General features: G+C 30.1%; 2 protein-coding genes across 2 annotated transcripts; one reads left to right on the top strand and one right to left on the bottom strand.

Annotated features, from left to right (window-relative positions):
• Positions 1-5,187: 5,187 nt before the first annotated feature.
• Positions 5,188-10,078, top strand: LOC114184999 (ras-related protein Rab11D). Its single transcript, XM_028072459.2, has 2 exons — positions 5,188-5,665; positions 9,355-10,078. The coding sequence occupies exons 1-2, from the start codon at positions 5,445-5,447 to the stop codon at positions 9,788-9,790; spliced, it is 657 nt and encodes a 218-aa protein (XP_027928260.1). The 5' UTR covers positions 5,188-5,444; the 3' UTR covers positions 9,791-10,078.
• Positions 10,079-11,281: 1,203 nt separating this feature from the next.
• LOC114186332 (putative WRKY transcription factor 69) lies at positions 11,282-13,630 on the bottom strand. Its single transcript, XM_028074397.2, has 3 exons — positions 13,274-13,630; positions 13,039-13,182; positions 11,282-11,982 (listed from the first exon to the last, which is right to left on the bottom strand). The coding sequence occupies exons 1-3, from the start codon at positions 13,423-13,425 to the stop codon at positions 11,505-11,507; spliced, it is 774 nt and encodes a 257-aa protein (XP_027930198.1). The 5' UTR covers positions 13,426-13,630; the 3' UTR covers positions 11,282-11,504.
• Positions 13,631-17,105: the final 3,475 nt, after the last annotated feature.

Raw genomic sequence — 17,105 nt, forward strand, 5'->3', positions numbered from 1 at the left:
AAAATAAATTTGAAAGTGCGATATGCGTAGTTTTTTCCAAATAGTCAAAGCACATCTTTTAGTTTTAAAAAAAATTTGGAAATGCCGAAAAAATCTTGGAAGTGGAAGAAAAATTTCCCAAGGGTCTTACTGTTCTGAACTTACAATATTTTGGTCTTAGTCCATGTCGTTCGCAGTTTCCTTTTATACTTTTTGTATTACTCGTTGATTTTCTTATTTTTGTTCTGTAAAACTGTAAAGCTACGTACAAATTAATTTTCTCATTGATACGGAAAATATTTCCCGTAATTTTAGTTTATCTATTTTTCTTTAATGTCCGTTTTATTAAATAATTTAATGACTTTTATTAAATATATATATATATATATATATATATTATTTAAAACATTTTGTTCTGATATAATTGAAGTCATATGAGATCTGATGACTTTTTTTATTAAATTAAAATTGTGATATCTATGAAGATTTCAGTTTAACATATATATATATATATATATATATATATATATATATATATATATATATATATATATTTTATCCTAATTTTTTTTTAATTTTATTTAAAGTAAAGTAATATTTATTCTATTATATTTAATGACATTTATTTTTTCTTTTTTTTTATTTCATTAATATGATATTTGAAATTAGTTTAATTAGTTAAGTACACGATATAATAAAACAATACAAAATTGTAGTCATACTAATAAAAACTAGAGGAAAAATAAAAATAACTAAAATGAAAATACATATAAACATTTATCTGGGTGAATTAGTGTCACGATAAATTGTTGTTCAATATTATCATCATTTTGATCACCATCATCTTCATCATTTCCACTTTCATTATCATACCACTCTAAAAACATTATAGGTCGATAACAATCCATATGTAATGTTGGATTTTAAGCAGATAGTGGTGTGATTATAGAGGTTCCGAATATATTATGAGATTTACTTAAAAAGAAGTTAGGTTGAAATGGAAAGATGGTATATGTGGAAGTAATATGATGTATACATGAAGATGGAGCAGCCATGTTATGAATATTGTCCATGTATCCGAACATTTGAGGTGACCGAAACATGCCAAATTGAGCACCATATTGTTGTTGAAAATGTTGAGAATATCCAGAAGAAGATCCAATATAATCATATTGTGGAGGAGGTTGGGGATGTAGAGACTCTCGCAGTGCATTGTACTATTGGAAATATAATTGTTAATTTATTTTGAAAGTCAAATATTAGCATTTAAAATATAGGTTAAATCTTTCCAAAGGTTATCATTTTTGTAGTAGAATCTCAAGTAGGTCCCTTAATTTAAAACAATTTTAAAACAATTTATAAATTCAAATATAAAAACTTTATAAATAAAAAATTTATAAATTCAAATATAAAATTTTAAAATAATTTAAATAAATATATTTATTTAAAATTTTACAATTCAATTTATAAAGTTGTTATTTTTAAACCAACTCTAACATTTGTCTATAGATTATTGATATATAAATATTTAAAACAATATTTAAATAAATTTTAATGCAAAATATACATTTAAATAAATTATAAAAATTAAATTTGATATAAGGATGAAATTGATTCAGTTTTAAGAAAATTTGGGATCAAATTGAGACAAAATAACAAATATAAGGACTACATTGAGACTTTTCACATTCAATAGTGACACGTGGCACTGCCACATGGCACAATGTCAAATTGACATGTGTCAATTATTGTTATTTTTTAATTATAAAAAAATAAATAAAAATTTAAAAAATTAAAAAAAATTAAAAAAAAACCACATGCTGACACGTGACACGTAGTTAACACTGTTAGTGTACTACTAACGGAAATAACCTAATTGCAACGAATTTTCCAAAATTGGAACTCAATTGAGTCATACAAATGAAAAGACCTACTTGAGATTTCACTACAAAAATAGGAACCTCTAGAATGCTTTAACCTAAAATGTATTAGAAAATGAACTTACATCGTCGTCTCACAATGATGTTTGTTGTGGTGTTATGTAGCAAATATTATGTTGTATGTACCATTGCATAGATTGCCTTATCCTCATATTATTGTTGTTTGTTCATGTTGCCACTTAGAACTTGGAACATTTGTTGACCTTGTTTACAATCTACAAAACATTTACAAAGTTTATGAAGCTCAATTTCATCGTGTCTGAAATAAGGATTATTGGTCAATCTATACGGGTCTCAACTTTATTCCAAATTCTAAAATGCATCATAAATAATCAAGAAGGTCAACTACTACTCATATCCATAATAAAACGGATTAAATAACTAAGTATAAACCAAAAAAATATTCTTACTATCATAACAAAGGTCACAATACAGGAAATTGTCCATATAAATAATGTTGTTTCATTTTGAATTATTTATTTGCCCACTTTATTCAATTTTTTATAACAAATAATCTCAATTTTATTACGGTAATCTTTGTCATGTATTCAATTAATTAAATTAATTACAAACATCATATTAATTAAAAATAAAAAGAAAAAATAAATTTAATTCAACATAATAGAATAAAAAAAATTACTTTAAATATAAAATTAAAAACCAATTCAGGATAAAAAAATATTTTAAATTAAAGCCTTCATATATGTGATGACTTCAGTTTAAAATAAAAGAAAAAAAAAAGCTTTAAACTGAAGTGTTCATAGGTACGACGACTTCACGACTTCAGTTTGAACAAAAATTGAAATCGTCATGCATCATACGATTACACCTGAACCAACATAAATCTAAGTCTTTCCAACTAGGATGACTTTAAAAATTTTAAAAATCTAAATCTAAATCTAAATCCGACTGCACCCTATTTCGTAAAATTTTAAAAATTCAACCCCTTTTAGTAGTAATAAAAGTAAATTAACCCAGTTTGGTAACTAAACCATTAAAGTGATCAATTTTTTTTTCCTTCTTCTTATACCAACAATGCATTTGCTTATAAGTTTGTAGATGGAGTTCCATTTCCTGTGGTGTGAACTTTTCCTCTACAAGTATAATTCTTCTCACGATTTCAGCAAGAACCAACAAATTCTTTCTCGTGTTGTCTTTTTCTTAAGCTTACCTTATTGAAAAATACATTATAAATTATGTGATTTATAACATACTTTTTATTTTGTATTTTGAGATGTACAATTCAAAATACATTCCTTATTTTATATTAATAATGTAAAATCAGAATATAAATTTCAAATTGTATTCCAAAATATATAATCCATGATAAAAATTTGTATTGTGGATTCTATTTTGGATTAATCCAAATTAGAGATGTGTAGTTCTAATTGTACATTCTGGAATAATATATTGTTATGAATTGTATAATTCATAATACAATTTTATATTTTATAATGTACTATTTGAAATTATATTTCAAAAATATAAATTTGTAATTTGTCTTATGTATTATACATCTTGAAATAAAATAATATTTTAATTATATTACCTAGAATATCTCTTAGTTATATAATTTGAAACTAAAATTGAAAATTCTAAATTATAGGATAAATTTGGAATTTTAAAGTTTATGAAGGTACAAGTTAAAATGATAGAGGTGAAGGAAGAAATTATCCAATGGGTTTTGTTTACCTGATTGGGTCTTACTATTCTCGAGTCATCATATTTTGGTCTTGCTCCATCCTATTCGCACTTCCCTTTTACTTTATTCATCACCTACTAATTTTCGTATTTTTGTTCCATAAAACCGTAAAATCACATGCAAATTAGTTTTCATATCGAAACGGAAAATAGTTCCACAATTTTAGTTTATATATCATGCGTCTAATTTCCGTTTTTATTAAATAATTTAATGACTTTTATGAGTGGAATAACGGGTTAAATAGAATAACCTTAACGGTAATAGCTTGATGTTTAATATATATGCAGTGATAATATAAAAATTTAAATTGAATTAGTGAACAACAAATCGAAAAGAAACTAAATCTCAATTTTTTATTTTCATTTTATTAAAGAAATGGGTTAGATTATTGTGGCCAATGAGATTGCCACTTCATTGCTTTTTTTCTTCTTCAAAGTATTCACTTTCCAAAGCTTGATTCTCAACTAAATAATATCTTAGTTCACCAAACAAAACAAAAAATAAAAATGCGAGTCCAAAGACATGCAATTCTTTTAATTTTTTTACGTATAATTTATATTCCATAATCAAAATTGAATTTTCATGGTTTACTGTATACTTATGAGTACTGATAATTCAATACAAAAATAAAATAAAATGTATCAAACACAAAGTATATGGTAAGTACTTCCAATACTCATCTATGAAAGAAAAGAGAAAGAGCTTAAAAAATGTTACATCATCATGCTCTTAAAGAAAAGGAAAAGTGTCCACAATCAATTTCTTTCCATGTGAGGTTGTACTAGTTTTCATAAATCATTTCTACACCAACTAATCAAATTCACCATCATGTGATGAGTTATTAAAAATAATTTAATAAAAACAATGACTCAATATATATACAATATTCTTAATATTACTAATTTCTTCACTTTATTTTTATTTATTTTTTAAAATTATTTTTACTTTTTTTATATGTATACTATTTCTTTCCTTTCCTTTTTTCATTCACCAATGACATAAACGAAAACAATACAAGTGGTTTTTCTAAACATTTTAATGACTTATTAAAAGTATATGGTTGTAACGATAAAAAAAAGTGTTTGACTGGTAGCGTACCTCACTTTCATGCAATAAATACATAAATAACATTACCACAAAATTACTATCTACCGATTCGTACTAGTAAAATATATCCATAAATATATTTAAAAGTCCAAAATTTTGAAATTGTACTTTTAAAAAAAATTATCGTATTTATGCATACTATATCCAACCACCTTTTTGAGAATTCAAGTAGCTCGATGAGTCACGTATTTGTTTTTTAGAGTATTATTACTTTCCTTTTAATTTACTTGAAGTAAAATAAATTACTTGGAGTAATTTTGGAAATAAATATTTATTAAGGAATATAAAAAATATTGATAAATTAGGGAAAAAAAAGGAAATGAAAAATTTAATAATAATTTATTGATATTACCACACTAACGAGTATCACGGAGATGTTGGGAAGAAAAAACACGTAAAGGTAAAACAAGGGAATTGGAAGAGAAAAAAATAAAAGAAAGAAAGGAAATAGAAGAGAAGAGAAAAGAAAAGGAAAGAAAAAAGGGTTTGGCAGAACACGATCCCCACAATTCAGGGCAACCTTGTTTGGAGAACCTAAGTTTCAATACCTTTTCTCTTTCCGCAAGAAAATTCAAAATTCCAATTCCGCAAATCGAGAATTCCCTCCCTTCTTTGCCCTTTCTCTCTCACTCTCTCTCTTTTTCTGTAACATCGTAATCGATCAGTTGAAAGCTTAGAGGAGAGTGAGTTGGAGAAGGTTCTGGAAGGATCCATCGATGGCGGGGTACAAGGCTGATGACGAGTACGATTACCTTTTCAAGCTGGTTCTGATCGGCGATTCCGGCGTGGGGAAGTCCAACCTGCTCTCGCGCTTCACGCGGAACGAGTTCAATTTGGAGTCCAAGTCTACCATAGGAGTTGAGTTCGCCACCAAGAGTTTGAATATCGATTCCAAGGTTATCAAGGCTCAGATTTGGGACACCGCTGGCCAGGAAAGGTCTATTTTCTTTTCAATTCAATTACTCTTTCTACAAACTTCGATCTGTCATTTTCATTGGAACTGCTTTCTTTGCTGCTGCTGTTGTTTCTTATTACTGTTTTCAAGTGTTCGGATTTTGATGTTGGACACCGCTTTGATTCACTGTTTTGGTTGCTTGATTTAGTCGATTAATTCGATAACGTTGTTGTGAAGGATTGGAGTTTTGTTGCTCTGATACTGCGTTTGTGGATTTGTGCGATTTGAGTTTGTCTATATATGGAATTGGAATTAGGGATGTTTTTTTGTCAGTGTGACAATAATGCATGGACATCGTGAATCAATGTTTAGTGGTTTGAAAAACATGCAAAAGCGCGTCCTAACATCGATTGATTTATTGGTTTGAGGAGATACTTTGCTGGGCAGTTTGTTTTCTTGGAATGTCATTTGGTGATATTGCTAGGAAAGGACTGATTGTTTCTTATAGTCCTTGTTGATATAGTGATGTGAAGTACGACAAGCTCTTAGGAGTTTTTATTTTTTATTTTTTGTTCCTCTTTTAGCATAAGGTCACTTGTGCAGTGTATATTTGGAGTTCTGATAATGCTTCAATTGATAAAAAGAACATTAGATTGGTTGTGGTAACAGGTTATTTTCCAATTGACCATTTAAACTGCTTTATTACATCATAAATTGTTTAATTTTTCGTTGCTCACCTCCTATATTGATTTGCATTATTCAAATTTTTGTTTATACTTGAGAGTGTGTGCGTGTATGTATATATTTCTATCGAAGTCCTTAACCCCAAATGGTGTGTGAAGTGAGTGACTGACCACAAAATACTATTGCAGGATAGTGGGATGACCGCTATTTCTTAAAATACACTGCATAAATTATGCTGCACTCACATTCGTACTAAAAATAATTATAAAATCTAAAATTAAAGATATTCATATTAGTGATCAACTGTCAGCATTTGATGGCTAAACAAGGCTTAAATGGTGATGGCCTGGCCAGTACAGTTTTGAGCATGCTGGAAACTGGGTAGCAAATATGTGTGCTACTACTAAACTGGCCAGACATAATGTGTGCTGCCAAAAATTTTCCAGAGAGAGATGGACTTAATTGGGGATGATGAGGCTAAGGTTCCTGATTTTGCAGTGCACAAATGATGAGGATGGGGGGGGGGGGGGGAGGATTCCTGTTCTTGGTTAAGTGAAGGGGTGATGCTGAGATGGGAAAGAGCTTCTGACACAGTTTCTGGCTTTATTCCACGGCCACTCAATGGTGGTGTTTCATGGGAACATTTCCTCAAGTTTTGGTTAAAAAATAGACCAGACTGATTGCTTCAGCTTAAAATTGGTGAGCGGGTTAGGTGTCTAGTGCAAAACCGTCTAGAAAATAACTAAGATAAACTGGACAAAGAAAAGAACAAGACGTACAATTAGGTGAAGTGGTTCACACAAGTTTAAATTTATTTATTTTTCTTTTTCCCATTTAACTAAAAGTATTTGATAATGCCCGCATAGATAAACTTATTGCTTGACTTGAAAGTATTTGGTACAACTAGATGATAAGCTAGTTGGTAAATGTTAAATGGCATAACGTAAGTCTCATTATATGAATTATATGAATAAAGTTTGTGTTTTCTAGATAAAAATATAGTATTACGCAATTATAATTTTAGATTTTTAAAAATAATTCAATTTTTATTAAAAAATTTAGTGCTTCCATTTATTTTTCAAAGAGATGTATATGTTTCTTTCTGGACAAGACATTTCATTTAAGCTAGTTGATCTAATGATTACTTAATCAAATTTATTTTTATTTTTTTGTAAATTTAATTTTTTTATTTATCAATTTCAATTACTTTTACATCAAGTTTCTCGTTTATAATTTTTATTTTGTATAATTTTCTCATAGGATTATGTAATGAGACATTAGTTAATTCCATTTGTAATGATAAATATATATTTTTAATTGTGCAATAATTAAAATAAATATTCAATATCTTAAAAGAGAAATTGATCAACCAAGTAGAGATGTAGAGAGTGTGAATACGGGAGGGACGAGAAAGGTTTCTTTCTGTCCCTATAAAATTAAAAATAGGTAATAATAGGTAAAAAAGTTCTAAGGATAATAAAAATATATATTAAAATATAAGGACAGTAATGGAAGGAAATTACATATGCTTCAAAAGCTAGAAATGAGTTGAAGTAGCTTATAACTTACAAATTAGAATTTTCTAAAATAGGCTACTTTAATGTACCTAAACACTTTTGTTTGGTCAAACTAGCTTATAAGTTAGTCAAATAAGTTACTGGCTAACTTATTTGTTTTGCCAAAGACACTATATCCTGATAGTGAGTAGCATGCTGTACAATGTACAATGTACAGTGTCACTTCTGTGAGGTATACTCTTTGTATTATTTAGAGTGACCCATAAGGAGCTTCTGACATATTCTTTTGATGATTAAGTTCCTTAACAAAATAGGAACTTATATTATAAATAAATTATATAGCATAACATGAAGTTGCTATTATCTTATTGTTTTCACAGCCTTTTTATTTTTCTCCTAATTTATTGTTATATACATTCAAGCATCTAGAACCTGAACTTTTGTCCTAGGAATATATGTCATTTTTACCTCAAATTCCCTTATTTGGACGGCAGTCCAATTTGGCTCTGAATATACATACGCATCTTGCAATCCTCTTCCTTTCCAATCTATGTGGCCTTGGTGAACTTATCCTCAATACCTAGGTCTTGATTTTATATGACTAGGATAGTAGGGTGCAGCTGATTACTTGTTTGACACGTTTTGTTTGTTATCCTAAAAATATCTCTATATAATTATAATTTATAATACACTAAGGGACATTTGGAAGATATTATTTGGGCATATAAAAGTGGCTTTTGACCTTTCTATAAATTAAAAAAAAAAAAAGATTATTGGTAAGCAGCGCCCGGGCCGCTTATTAAATAATTAATAGGACAAAGTTTTTATTGAAAGTCATATATGAACGCATTAAAAAATTATAAGGGAGGACGCCTCTACACATCTCAACAAAAGCCTTTTTACTTTTAAGTCCTTAAACAGTGTCGTTACATTTCTTTTTAATTCCTTCATGGAACAGCCTATTAGATAAGATCCTTTTATTCTTTTAGCTTACTCAATTAAGTTTCATATTCAAGCTTATGAATAAGTTCTCGTATGTAAGAGCTCATTCTTGGTTGCATAATTAATATATTTACCCTAAGTAGATGTATGGAAAGTAGAGTTATGTATGATGGGGATGCTGAATCTAGTTGATTTGACTCACGTCAAACGGGAGCTTCTTATTTCTTAGTTCATATGAACTCCTGCTCCCCTAAAATCAGTTCTTTATCACTTAAAAAATGAAATGAACATAAAGACATCAGTGTTCAATAGTATGTAAGTGAGCAGATTAATATTGTAAGACTCCAATTTGATTGGAAAGAACAGTATCACTACTTCTTAAGATGCTGCGCTGAACTTGTCTTATAAAAAGCATCCTCGTTTTTTCTGTAATGCTGATCATTGCAAGTACAATGGAAGTTTCTGATGACATGTCAATGAGAAGCTGAACTACACCTAAATTTGTGTTACAATATAGTTACTTAGGATTTCTCTATCGGTGTAGCTGTCAATAAATCCACTTATTTGACTTTTGTGCTGCTATATTAGGTACCGTGCCATTACTAGTGCTTACTACCGAGGAGCTGTTGGTGCCTTACTTGTCTATGATGTCACGCGCCGTGCCACATTTGAGAATGCTGCAAGATGGTTGAAAGAGTTGAGAGATCACACAGACCCCAACATTGTGGTCATGCTTATTGGAAATAAGTCAGATCTTCGACACCTTGTTGCTGTTCCAACAGAAGATGGGAAATCTTTTGCAGAGAGGGAATCTCTGTACTTCATGGAGACTTCTGCTTTAGAAGCAACCAATGTTGAAAATGCATTTACTGAGGTTCTTTCTCAGATTTATCGCATAGTGAGCAAGAGAGCAGTTGAGGCTGGCGACAACGGCAGTTCCTCCACTGTCCCGTCTAAAGGACAGACTATAAACGTTAAAGACGATTCCTCAGTTTTGAAGAAAATTGGATGCTGCTCGAACTAGATGCTTCATCTATGGCAGTGGTTTTTATGGCCTGTTTCATCTTGTAAATGCCTACACTGGAATTGGGATATCGTGTAGAATAAGGCTAGTCTTGCATATTATTTTGAACAGTGTTTACAATTCACAAGCATCATACGCAGGATTTATGTTTCGTAAAACGGTCATTCTAAAACGTGTTTGAAACAAATAGGTTTACACCCAGGTTCATCATATAGTTTTAAGTTTTATGTGCAGGATCTTGATATTTGCTATTCTCTAATTATGATGCAGCTAGTGGCAGTTCGACCATCTATTTTACAACTGAAGTTAAGGTATGGAGCCCTTCTGTTTGGTCTCGTTGAAGTGTTATATCATATGGATTGTACATGGTCAGGGTTGAAGTTTTTTTAATTGCTGAATATAAAGATTGGAATTAAAAGAATGTTTCTAAAATTACTATATTGGCATATTGTTTTTTTTTAATCCAAATTACTATAATTTTCTCTCCTGTTTTTTCCTTCCTTCGGTACTGTTGTCTGCTGTAGTTTTTACAGAAAATGGGAAATTTATTACCACAATTTGAGCATTAAAATCCCGTCCAATTTTAAGCATCAAATATAGGTTTTTTAATCACAGTAAACTTGGGTTATTTCTGAAAAATGTAACTTACAAATGAATTTGAATATTTTATCCAAGTAGAACTAAATTTCCCTTATGACTAATTCTTTGATATCAACATAGAAATACTTAATTTATTTAATTTGAAAGAATTTATAAATAAGGACATCGATCTTGTGCTTGTCATTTAAAATTAAAATTATTATAGTATAGAGGACTCGAGAAAAGAAAGTTGTAATAAGATGATTTGTTTCAGTTTATTAAAGTGTAAAGTTATTATATAATTAAGTTCATCACAAGGTATGTTCCTGTTGTGTTTGTAATCGTTATGGACCATGAAAGGAAAGGTTCAAGTATATATCCAAAGCATAACTTCCAATGGAGGAAATGCCAAGAATATTGACTACAGAGTTGGCTAAGAAGATAGGGATTTCCAAATGACCATAAGCGGTTCATGGAAAAGACTGCAAAATATAGGTTTTACTTCCATTCCTTCAAAAAGCTCTACGGAATGATAATCGTAAAATTTTGCATGTAAAAGATACATTCAACCTTCTACGCTTTTAACAATATGATCGAAAATGGATCCAAAACTTTATTACATGTAAAATAAACAAACAAGAGTTTTCTCGTAGAATTTTGGCAATAATTACTTATACAAAAATTGTAAAGATTTTTTTATACTTCTATTTTAATTAAAATAGGTGATTAATCTTACAAATATAATAGTTTCTATTTGCTATTTGAAATTACATGAAAGAAATTTCAGATGTGGTACGGATAAGATCCTTATTTGTCTTTCCAGAGAGAATCTCGGAACAATGATGGTGAACTTTCACTATTGAGGTGCATGTGGATTCTAATCTGTACAGAAGAAAAAACAATTCTCAACAATTCTTCAGAAAAAGATAACCTGCTGTAATTAATTGTTTATTATTCAAATGTACAACGCAAGGCAAAAAAAAAAAAGAAAAAGAAATTCATGAATCGTAAATTAATTTATTTAATTATTTCTTTACGTTTCCAATTTTTTAATAGCGCACGATTTTCAGGCCGCGAATATGATAATACATCACTACGTAATAACGCGGGACGAAAGAAAAAGGGTCCAGCCGCGTTATCCTGTGATGCCGCCGCACCGGATCGCGCTGCTCCTCGGAATATTCCCCCGCCGGAAAACCACCGAGCACTCCGGCAATTCGTCGAGATCGGCGAAGAGCGACTCGTCCTCCTCCCTCATTGGCATTGCCACGTCATCCACCTCGCCGCATATCGGGCTCTCGAGGACGCCGGTGGACGCCACGTCATCGAACCACCGAAAGTGGTACTGGCTGAGCAGAACCGCCGCGTCGCCGGCGAGTTCAAAATCGGAGTGAGTTGAGAACACGGCCATCTCCTCCTCCAGCGGGAACCTGGTGGCGGACTCGGCCGGCGAGGCGGCGGCAGAAACGGCGGAAGAATTGGATTTTGGGAGGGGGACGGAGTGGTTGTGGTCGTTGGCGTAGGTGACTATGAGCTTTGTGGGATCCACACGGCTTCGCTCCACTTGCTTCCTTGCGGGACACCCCTTTGAACTGCTGCATCGGTAATATCCCCTGCGTTTTCAGATTCAAATTTATTGTTATTAATTATTAATTGTTTAACCAATTCAACATTATTGTGAATGAAAAGAAAAAAAAAATCGTAATAGAAAAATTAAGAGAGAGAAGAGTGATGTGGATTGGGATGATGATCCAACAAAACCAGCGAAAATGCCACTTTCATCAATTTTGCCCTATCTGAAGCGCGTGCTTCTCAATCCAAATTTTTATTTCATTTTTTTCTTCCCTCATTAATCCTTATTCAATGTCTAATTTTTAATCATTTTTTCGAAACTAAATCTCTAATCCTGAACCCCCTTTGCAAACTTTTATACACTTAACAAAAAATTGTCAAAATTTAAACTAAATGAAATTAAAATGAATAGGCAATAACAACATCCACTACAAATGGCTGTAATTATTTTTGCGTTAAATACAAAGTTGACATCATATGATTCAAAATAATAAATAAGTTAACTATTTTTCGGCAAATGCACTGATTTTTATTTAGTTGGAAGTTATTCTAACTGATGAACACAATGTTGCACGAAAAAAACATGCATGCTCTTATCCAAGTGAAGCCCGTGAAACGCAGTGATAAAAACGAAATGGGATAAACTGAAAAGAAGAAAAAAATGTCCACTTTCATAAACAAAAAGATCAAACATAGAAAATGACGGCTTCCGACTCCTGATTTTTATATTCCATAATTATTGTGGCGTGAAGGCAACGCGGTTCGTAGGTCGCGTGTGCGGTCACAACACCCAAACTACCACCACAACACAACCCCGATCCGCATTTTAGCACAGCCGCCTTCAGCCGGTTTTTCCCACGGCGGCGGCCACGGCGGCTGCAGCCACACACTTCCAGTTCTAGGAAAGAACTTCAAATTATATGATTAAGTAGTAAATTGGTTCTTCTTCCAAAAGATATTTAGCATTCTTCAGCACAATTATTATCATCCTTGAAACTAGCATGTGATTTATTTCGCTAAACAACGATGGTTAAGTAAAACAATTAAGGTAAATGAATGTATGCCTGCAAAGGTGGTAAACATAATAGAGCAAATACCTTGGGTAAGGGGAGCCTTTGATGGGCTTTTGGCCGTACTTTCTCCAGGCCCACGAATCGGACGGTGGATACGTCTCTCCTTTGCTCTTAGATCCATCCACGTCACCGATCGGTATCGTCACCACCCTCTTCTTCATCTCCCTCCTACGTACGGTGCCATGAACGTAAACCTTTCAACATTTAACTCCCCAATTCCCATGACAAAAAAAAAATATAAAGAAAAAAAAAAACAAACCTTTTCTTAGGTGACGGTGCTTCTGTTTTAGTGTCATCGCAGGAAGAAGGAGAAGCAGGCCCAGGTTCTGATGTGGGTTCGCGCTCGGGCTCGGGCTCGGGCTCATCTGGGTTAGCCACACGTATTGGTTTGTTGAATCTACGGTGATACATGACGGGTTTGGAGTGAAACTGAATCTGGGTGGTGGATGTTTGTAGAAATTATTATGTTGTAGAAATTGTGAATTGATGAATGAGGATTGGGTTGAGAAGAGAAGAAAGGTGAGAGTGAGAGTGAGAGAGAAGGGGTTGGGGTTGGTGTTTAATATGAGCCGCCATGGTGACAGATTGGCAGCAGTGTAGTTTATTGTGGACGTGCGAGCAAATACCCAATTAATAAAACACTGCTACATGGGAGGGGTTTTATCTGGTGAGGTTAGGTTCATGACACACAATGTTTTCGATTCATTCATTGGTTGTTCTGTCATCACCCTATTAGTCTATGTTTGAATGTGTATAGGGTATTATTATTGGGTAGGGTTAGTAAAATATGTGTGCGATGTTTCATATTTTCAAATTGTGTAGGTTGTGTTTGGTTACACGGCATCGTATACCAATATGTGTGTGCATGTGGTTTTTGAGTTTTCTGGGTTGTTGTTGGGTGGTATTAAAACTAACAAGTGAAATTTCTGAGATTTTTCAGTGAAGTGTGAAAACAATAAAGTACTTTTAAATAAGAATTGGACTGAATTTCTTTTTTTATTGATTTAATTAGTGTTGAGCCGAACTCTTGAACCTAGATATGGTTGTTAATTTTATGTTTTTATAGTTTTGAATTTCTTTGTTAGGGATCAAATCATAGGTCACGATCACATGATGGTATCTGATTTTACAATGCTTATTTTTTTAATTAATTTACTATGGAAGTAGTTACGGTTGATTTTCTGACAAGGAAACCATAGTTATGCTTAATTTTAAATTGAGTGTATATATAGTCATGAAATAATACTATGAGCTATAGTAACTTTTATATTATATTTAATATCAAAGAAGAAATGGGGTTAAGATAGTAACTTAAAATAAATTACATTTGATGAAATATGTGATTATTGTTGGGATTAAATTTTATTAAATATTTTTTTCATTGTTATAGTTTTTATTTTTAATATTTATATTTCAACTTCTCCCAACTTATGTAAGTAAATTTTATTGAATCATAATATCTTCCAAAATTTAATAGAATAAACACGTTTTTATTTCAAAGATCTAAGATGATATTAAATCGTTCTAATTTTTTATATAAATTATTTATTGACTGTTTTTTCAGGTTAATAACTTATCTTTTTAATCTCTTACAATAGAAGGATATCATGTAAAACAGTGTTCAGTAAAGCTTGTTGGGTGAGAATTTACTTACTCTCTTTAATTTTGGTAGTAAAAAATTGACTCACTAAATACATTATCATTGCTGAGCTCATATATTAGATCATAATATTATGACTTGGGTCATAGGAAGATTTTTCCATTGAAATATGCTGAGATGACACAAAAAAGATAAGATTGAGAGTCTTTAAGACCCTGAGTCATAAGAATAAAAAATTATCTTTTTCTCTTAAAAATATACACTTAGGAGCAACTAAAATAAAGTATTAACAATACGAGTTTTATAACACTCTTATATTAAAGTAAACACACAAGAAGATTTTAAAAGTGATGTGGTACAATGAAATCCACAAAAATTAAATAAAATAACTCCTGAAAAAAATAATGTAGGAAAAAAGGTTGGTTACACAATAAATTATTTTGGAGTAAGGAATCATAAAGGTTGAATTAGCTTTCTTTCACCCACATTTTTGTGATTTTCTCTTTAAAAACAAGAATAGAGATTTAACTATCTTGATTCATTAATTTTGTTCCTTATTTTGTTATTTATCCTTCTAACTCTCCTTTTTCACTAAATTCTATCAAAAGAATTTTTAAATGTTAGATATATAAACTAAAAAGTATAATTAATCATTTTTTTATAATTTTAGAACTAAACAGAGACTAAAAAAAGGACATTCAAAAATATTTAAAAGAAATGAGACTTGCAAGCTTAAAACAAGAAAAAATAAACAAACTCAGATATTATAAGATACAAAAGATATTGAAATCAATTTTTTGAAATTTTGGTGACCAGAATAGTGTCTATATCTAAAAAAGGTATGAACGCATTTATGTAACATGTCAAACACGCATTTAAAAGTGTTGGATAGTATTCTAAAATGTCAAAGTTAAAAAATGATTTGAAATCTGAAAACATTTTTTACCTTAGATACCTCTTCAATATGAATATTATCTCTAATTAACACAACTTAAACATGAACAAAGAGTAACTTGACATGTTCTTTTACCAACATGTTTATACTCTTATTATCATAAAACAATTAACTTATGTATTATTAATATTGTTAAACATTTTTTACTCAAACTTAACTTAAAGTTTTAACTAATATATTTAATATTATTATTTTTGGATTATTTTAATAACAAATAAAGTATTAGTATAATATTTAATGATTTAATCCGAACCGAGTAAATGTTAATAAATTTATTTTAACAATTAAAATATAAAAAATATTAAAAATAATATTAAGATTTTACTACACTAAAAACAAAATTAAAACATAAAAATACATAGGTTCTTAATCTTACATATAAAAAGGTTAAATCAAATATGCATTACAAATTAAATATTTTAATAATAATCATGTTTAGTAATAGTAACAAGTTTATGAGTAAAATAAAACTAATATTTTAGCTTCTAAGAAAAAGTTCAAATATATAGTAGTTCATTACTTTTTTAACCTGAATATTTTTTATCAGTTTTATTGGCTCCATTGATTTTGTTTTCCATGACTTTTACTACAAACCATTCAGATAACTAATTTTAAAAGCTTTTACAACGAATACTTTTTTTTTCAATTTTATTATTTCATTCATTCGTTGCTTATATATTATACGTCAATTAAGATTGTTTTACAAAAATCAATAAATACAATAAATTTTATTTTTATATCAAAATGATTATTCACACAATAGAAAATGGTTTAGTTCTAAAATTGCAAGTGTATATACAAAAGAATAATTTGTATAAACTGTAAATGGAAATATTATCACACTAACATCTAATAAAACTTAACTATTTTATTATACAATCATATATAGTAATGCTATTTTATTATATAATCCTATATAGTAATGTGATACAACAATACAATGATTATTAAATCTTTATCTAAAATATTTTACACTGATAATATACAAAAATATATACTCGTTTCAAAATAATACTCTTGTTAATTTAAAGCATAGTTTGTAGAAGTTTTAAGTAACAAAAATCAGTTTCACTAAGTCCAATGAAAACATATTGTTTTTTTTTTCTTTTCTGGTTGATGCCCTAACATCTTTGAATAAACTGTGTGCTGAACTCCTGTTTCGTGATGAGGTTTTGCTAGAAACAAAACCTAATTAAGAAAACTGGTAAATCATTTACACAATAAAATTTGTGAGACAAAACCCTAAATTAATAGTAAAAGAAAACTGTAATTGATGTTTTGTCACTTAGGGCAATAAATGCCGGTTTTTGGTCTATAAACTTCCTTTGAAAAGGGGTTAATTAGTTTTATAAAAACAAAAACAATTATTATAAAACAATGATAAATAAATAAATAATAAAGTCTCATTACGTATACATGAATGAAGACATTTAATTTTGTAAATGAGTAATTATTGGTCCGATTCTTTCGCTTGGATTTCATTATCCTTTGGTCTAATTGACTTTTATATAATTAAACAGTTGCAATCATATCCTG

This window comes from Vigna unguiculata, chromosome 5 (genome assembly GCF_037176805.1).
Source record: "Vigna unguiculata cultivar grain cowpea cultivar isolate G323 ecotype 2 chromosome 5, ASM3717680v1, whole genome shotgun sequence".
NCBI lineage: Eukaryota > Viridiplantae > Streptophyta > Magnoliopsida > Fabales > Fabaceae > Vigna > Vigna unguiculata.

Excerpts from the sequence above, each read along its gene's own strand:
- LOC114184999 (XM_028072459.2), top strand. The coding sequence starts at position 5,445 with ATGGCGGGGTACAAGGCTGATGACGAGTACGATTACCTTTTCAAGCTG. Across the intron at positions 5,666-9,354 it reads GACACCGCTGGCCAGGAAAG|GTACCGTGCCATTACTAGTG; the intron begins GTCTATTTTCTT and ends CTGCTATATTAG.
- LOC114186332 (XM_028074397.2), bottom strand. The coding sequence starts at position 13,425 with ATGTATCACCGTAGATTCAACAAACCAATACGTGTGGCTAACCCAGAT. Across the intron at positions 13,183-13,273 it reads GCACCGTCACCTAAGAAAAG|GAGGGAGATGAAGAAGAGGG; the intron begins GTTTGTTTTTTT and ends CACCGTACGTAG. Across the intron at positions 11,983-13,038 it reads AAAGGCTCCCCTTACCCAAG|GGGATATTACCGATGCAGCA; the intron begins GTATTTGCTCTA and ends CTGAAAACGCAG.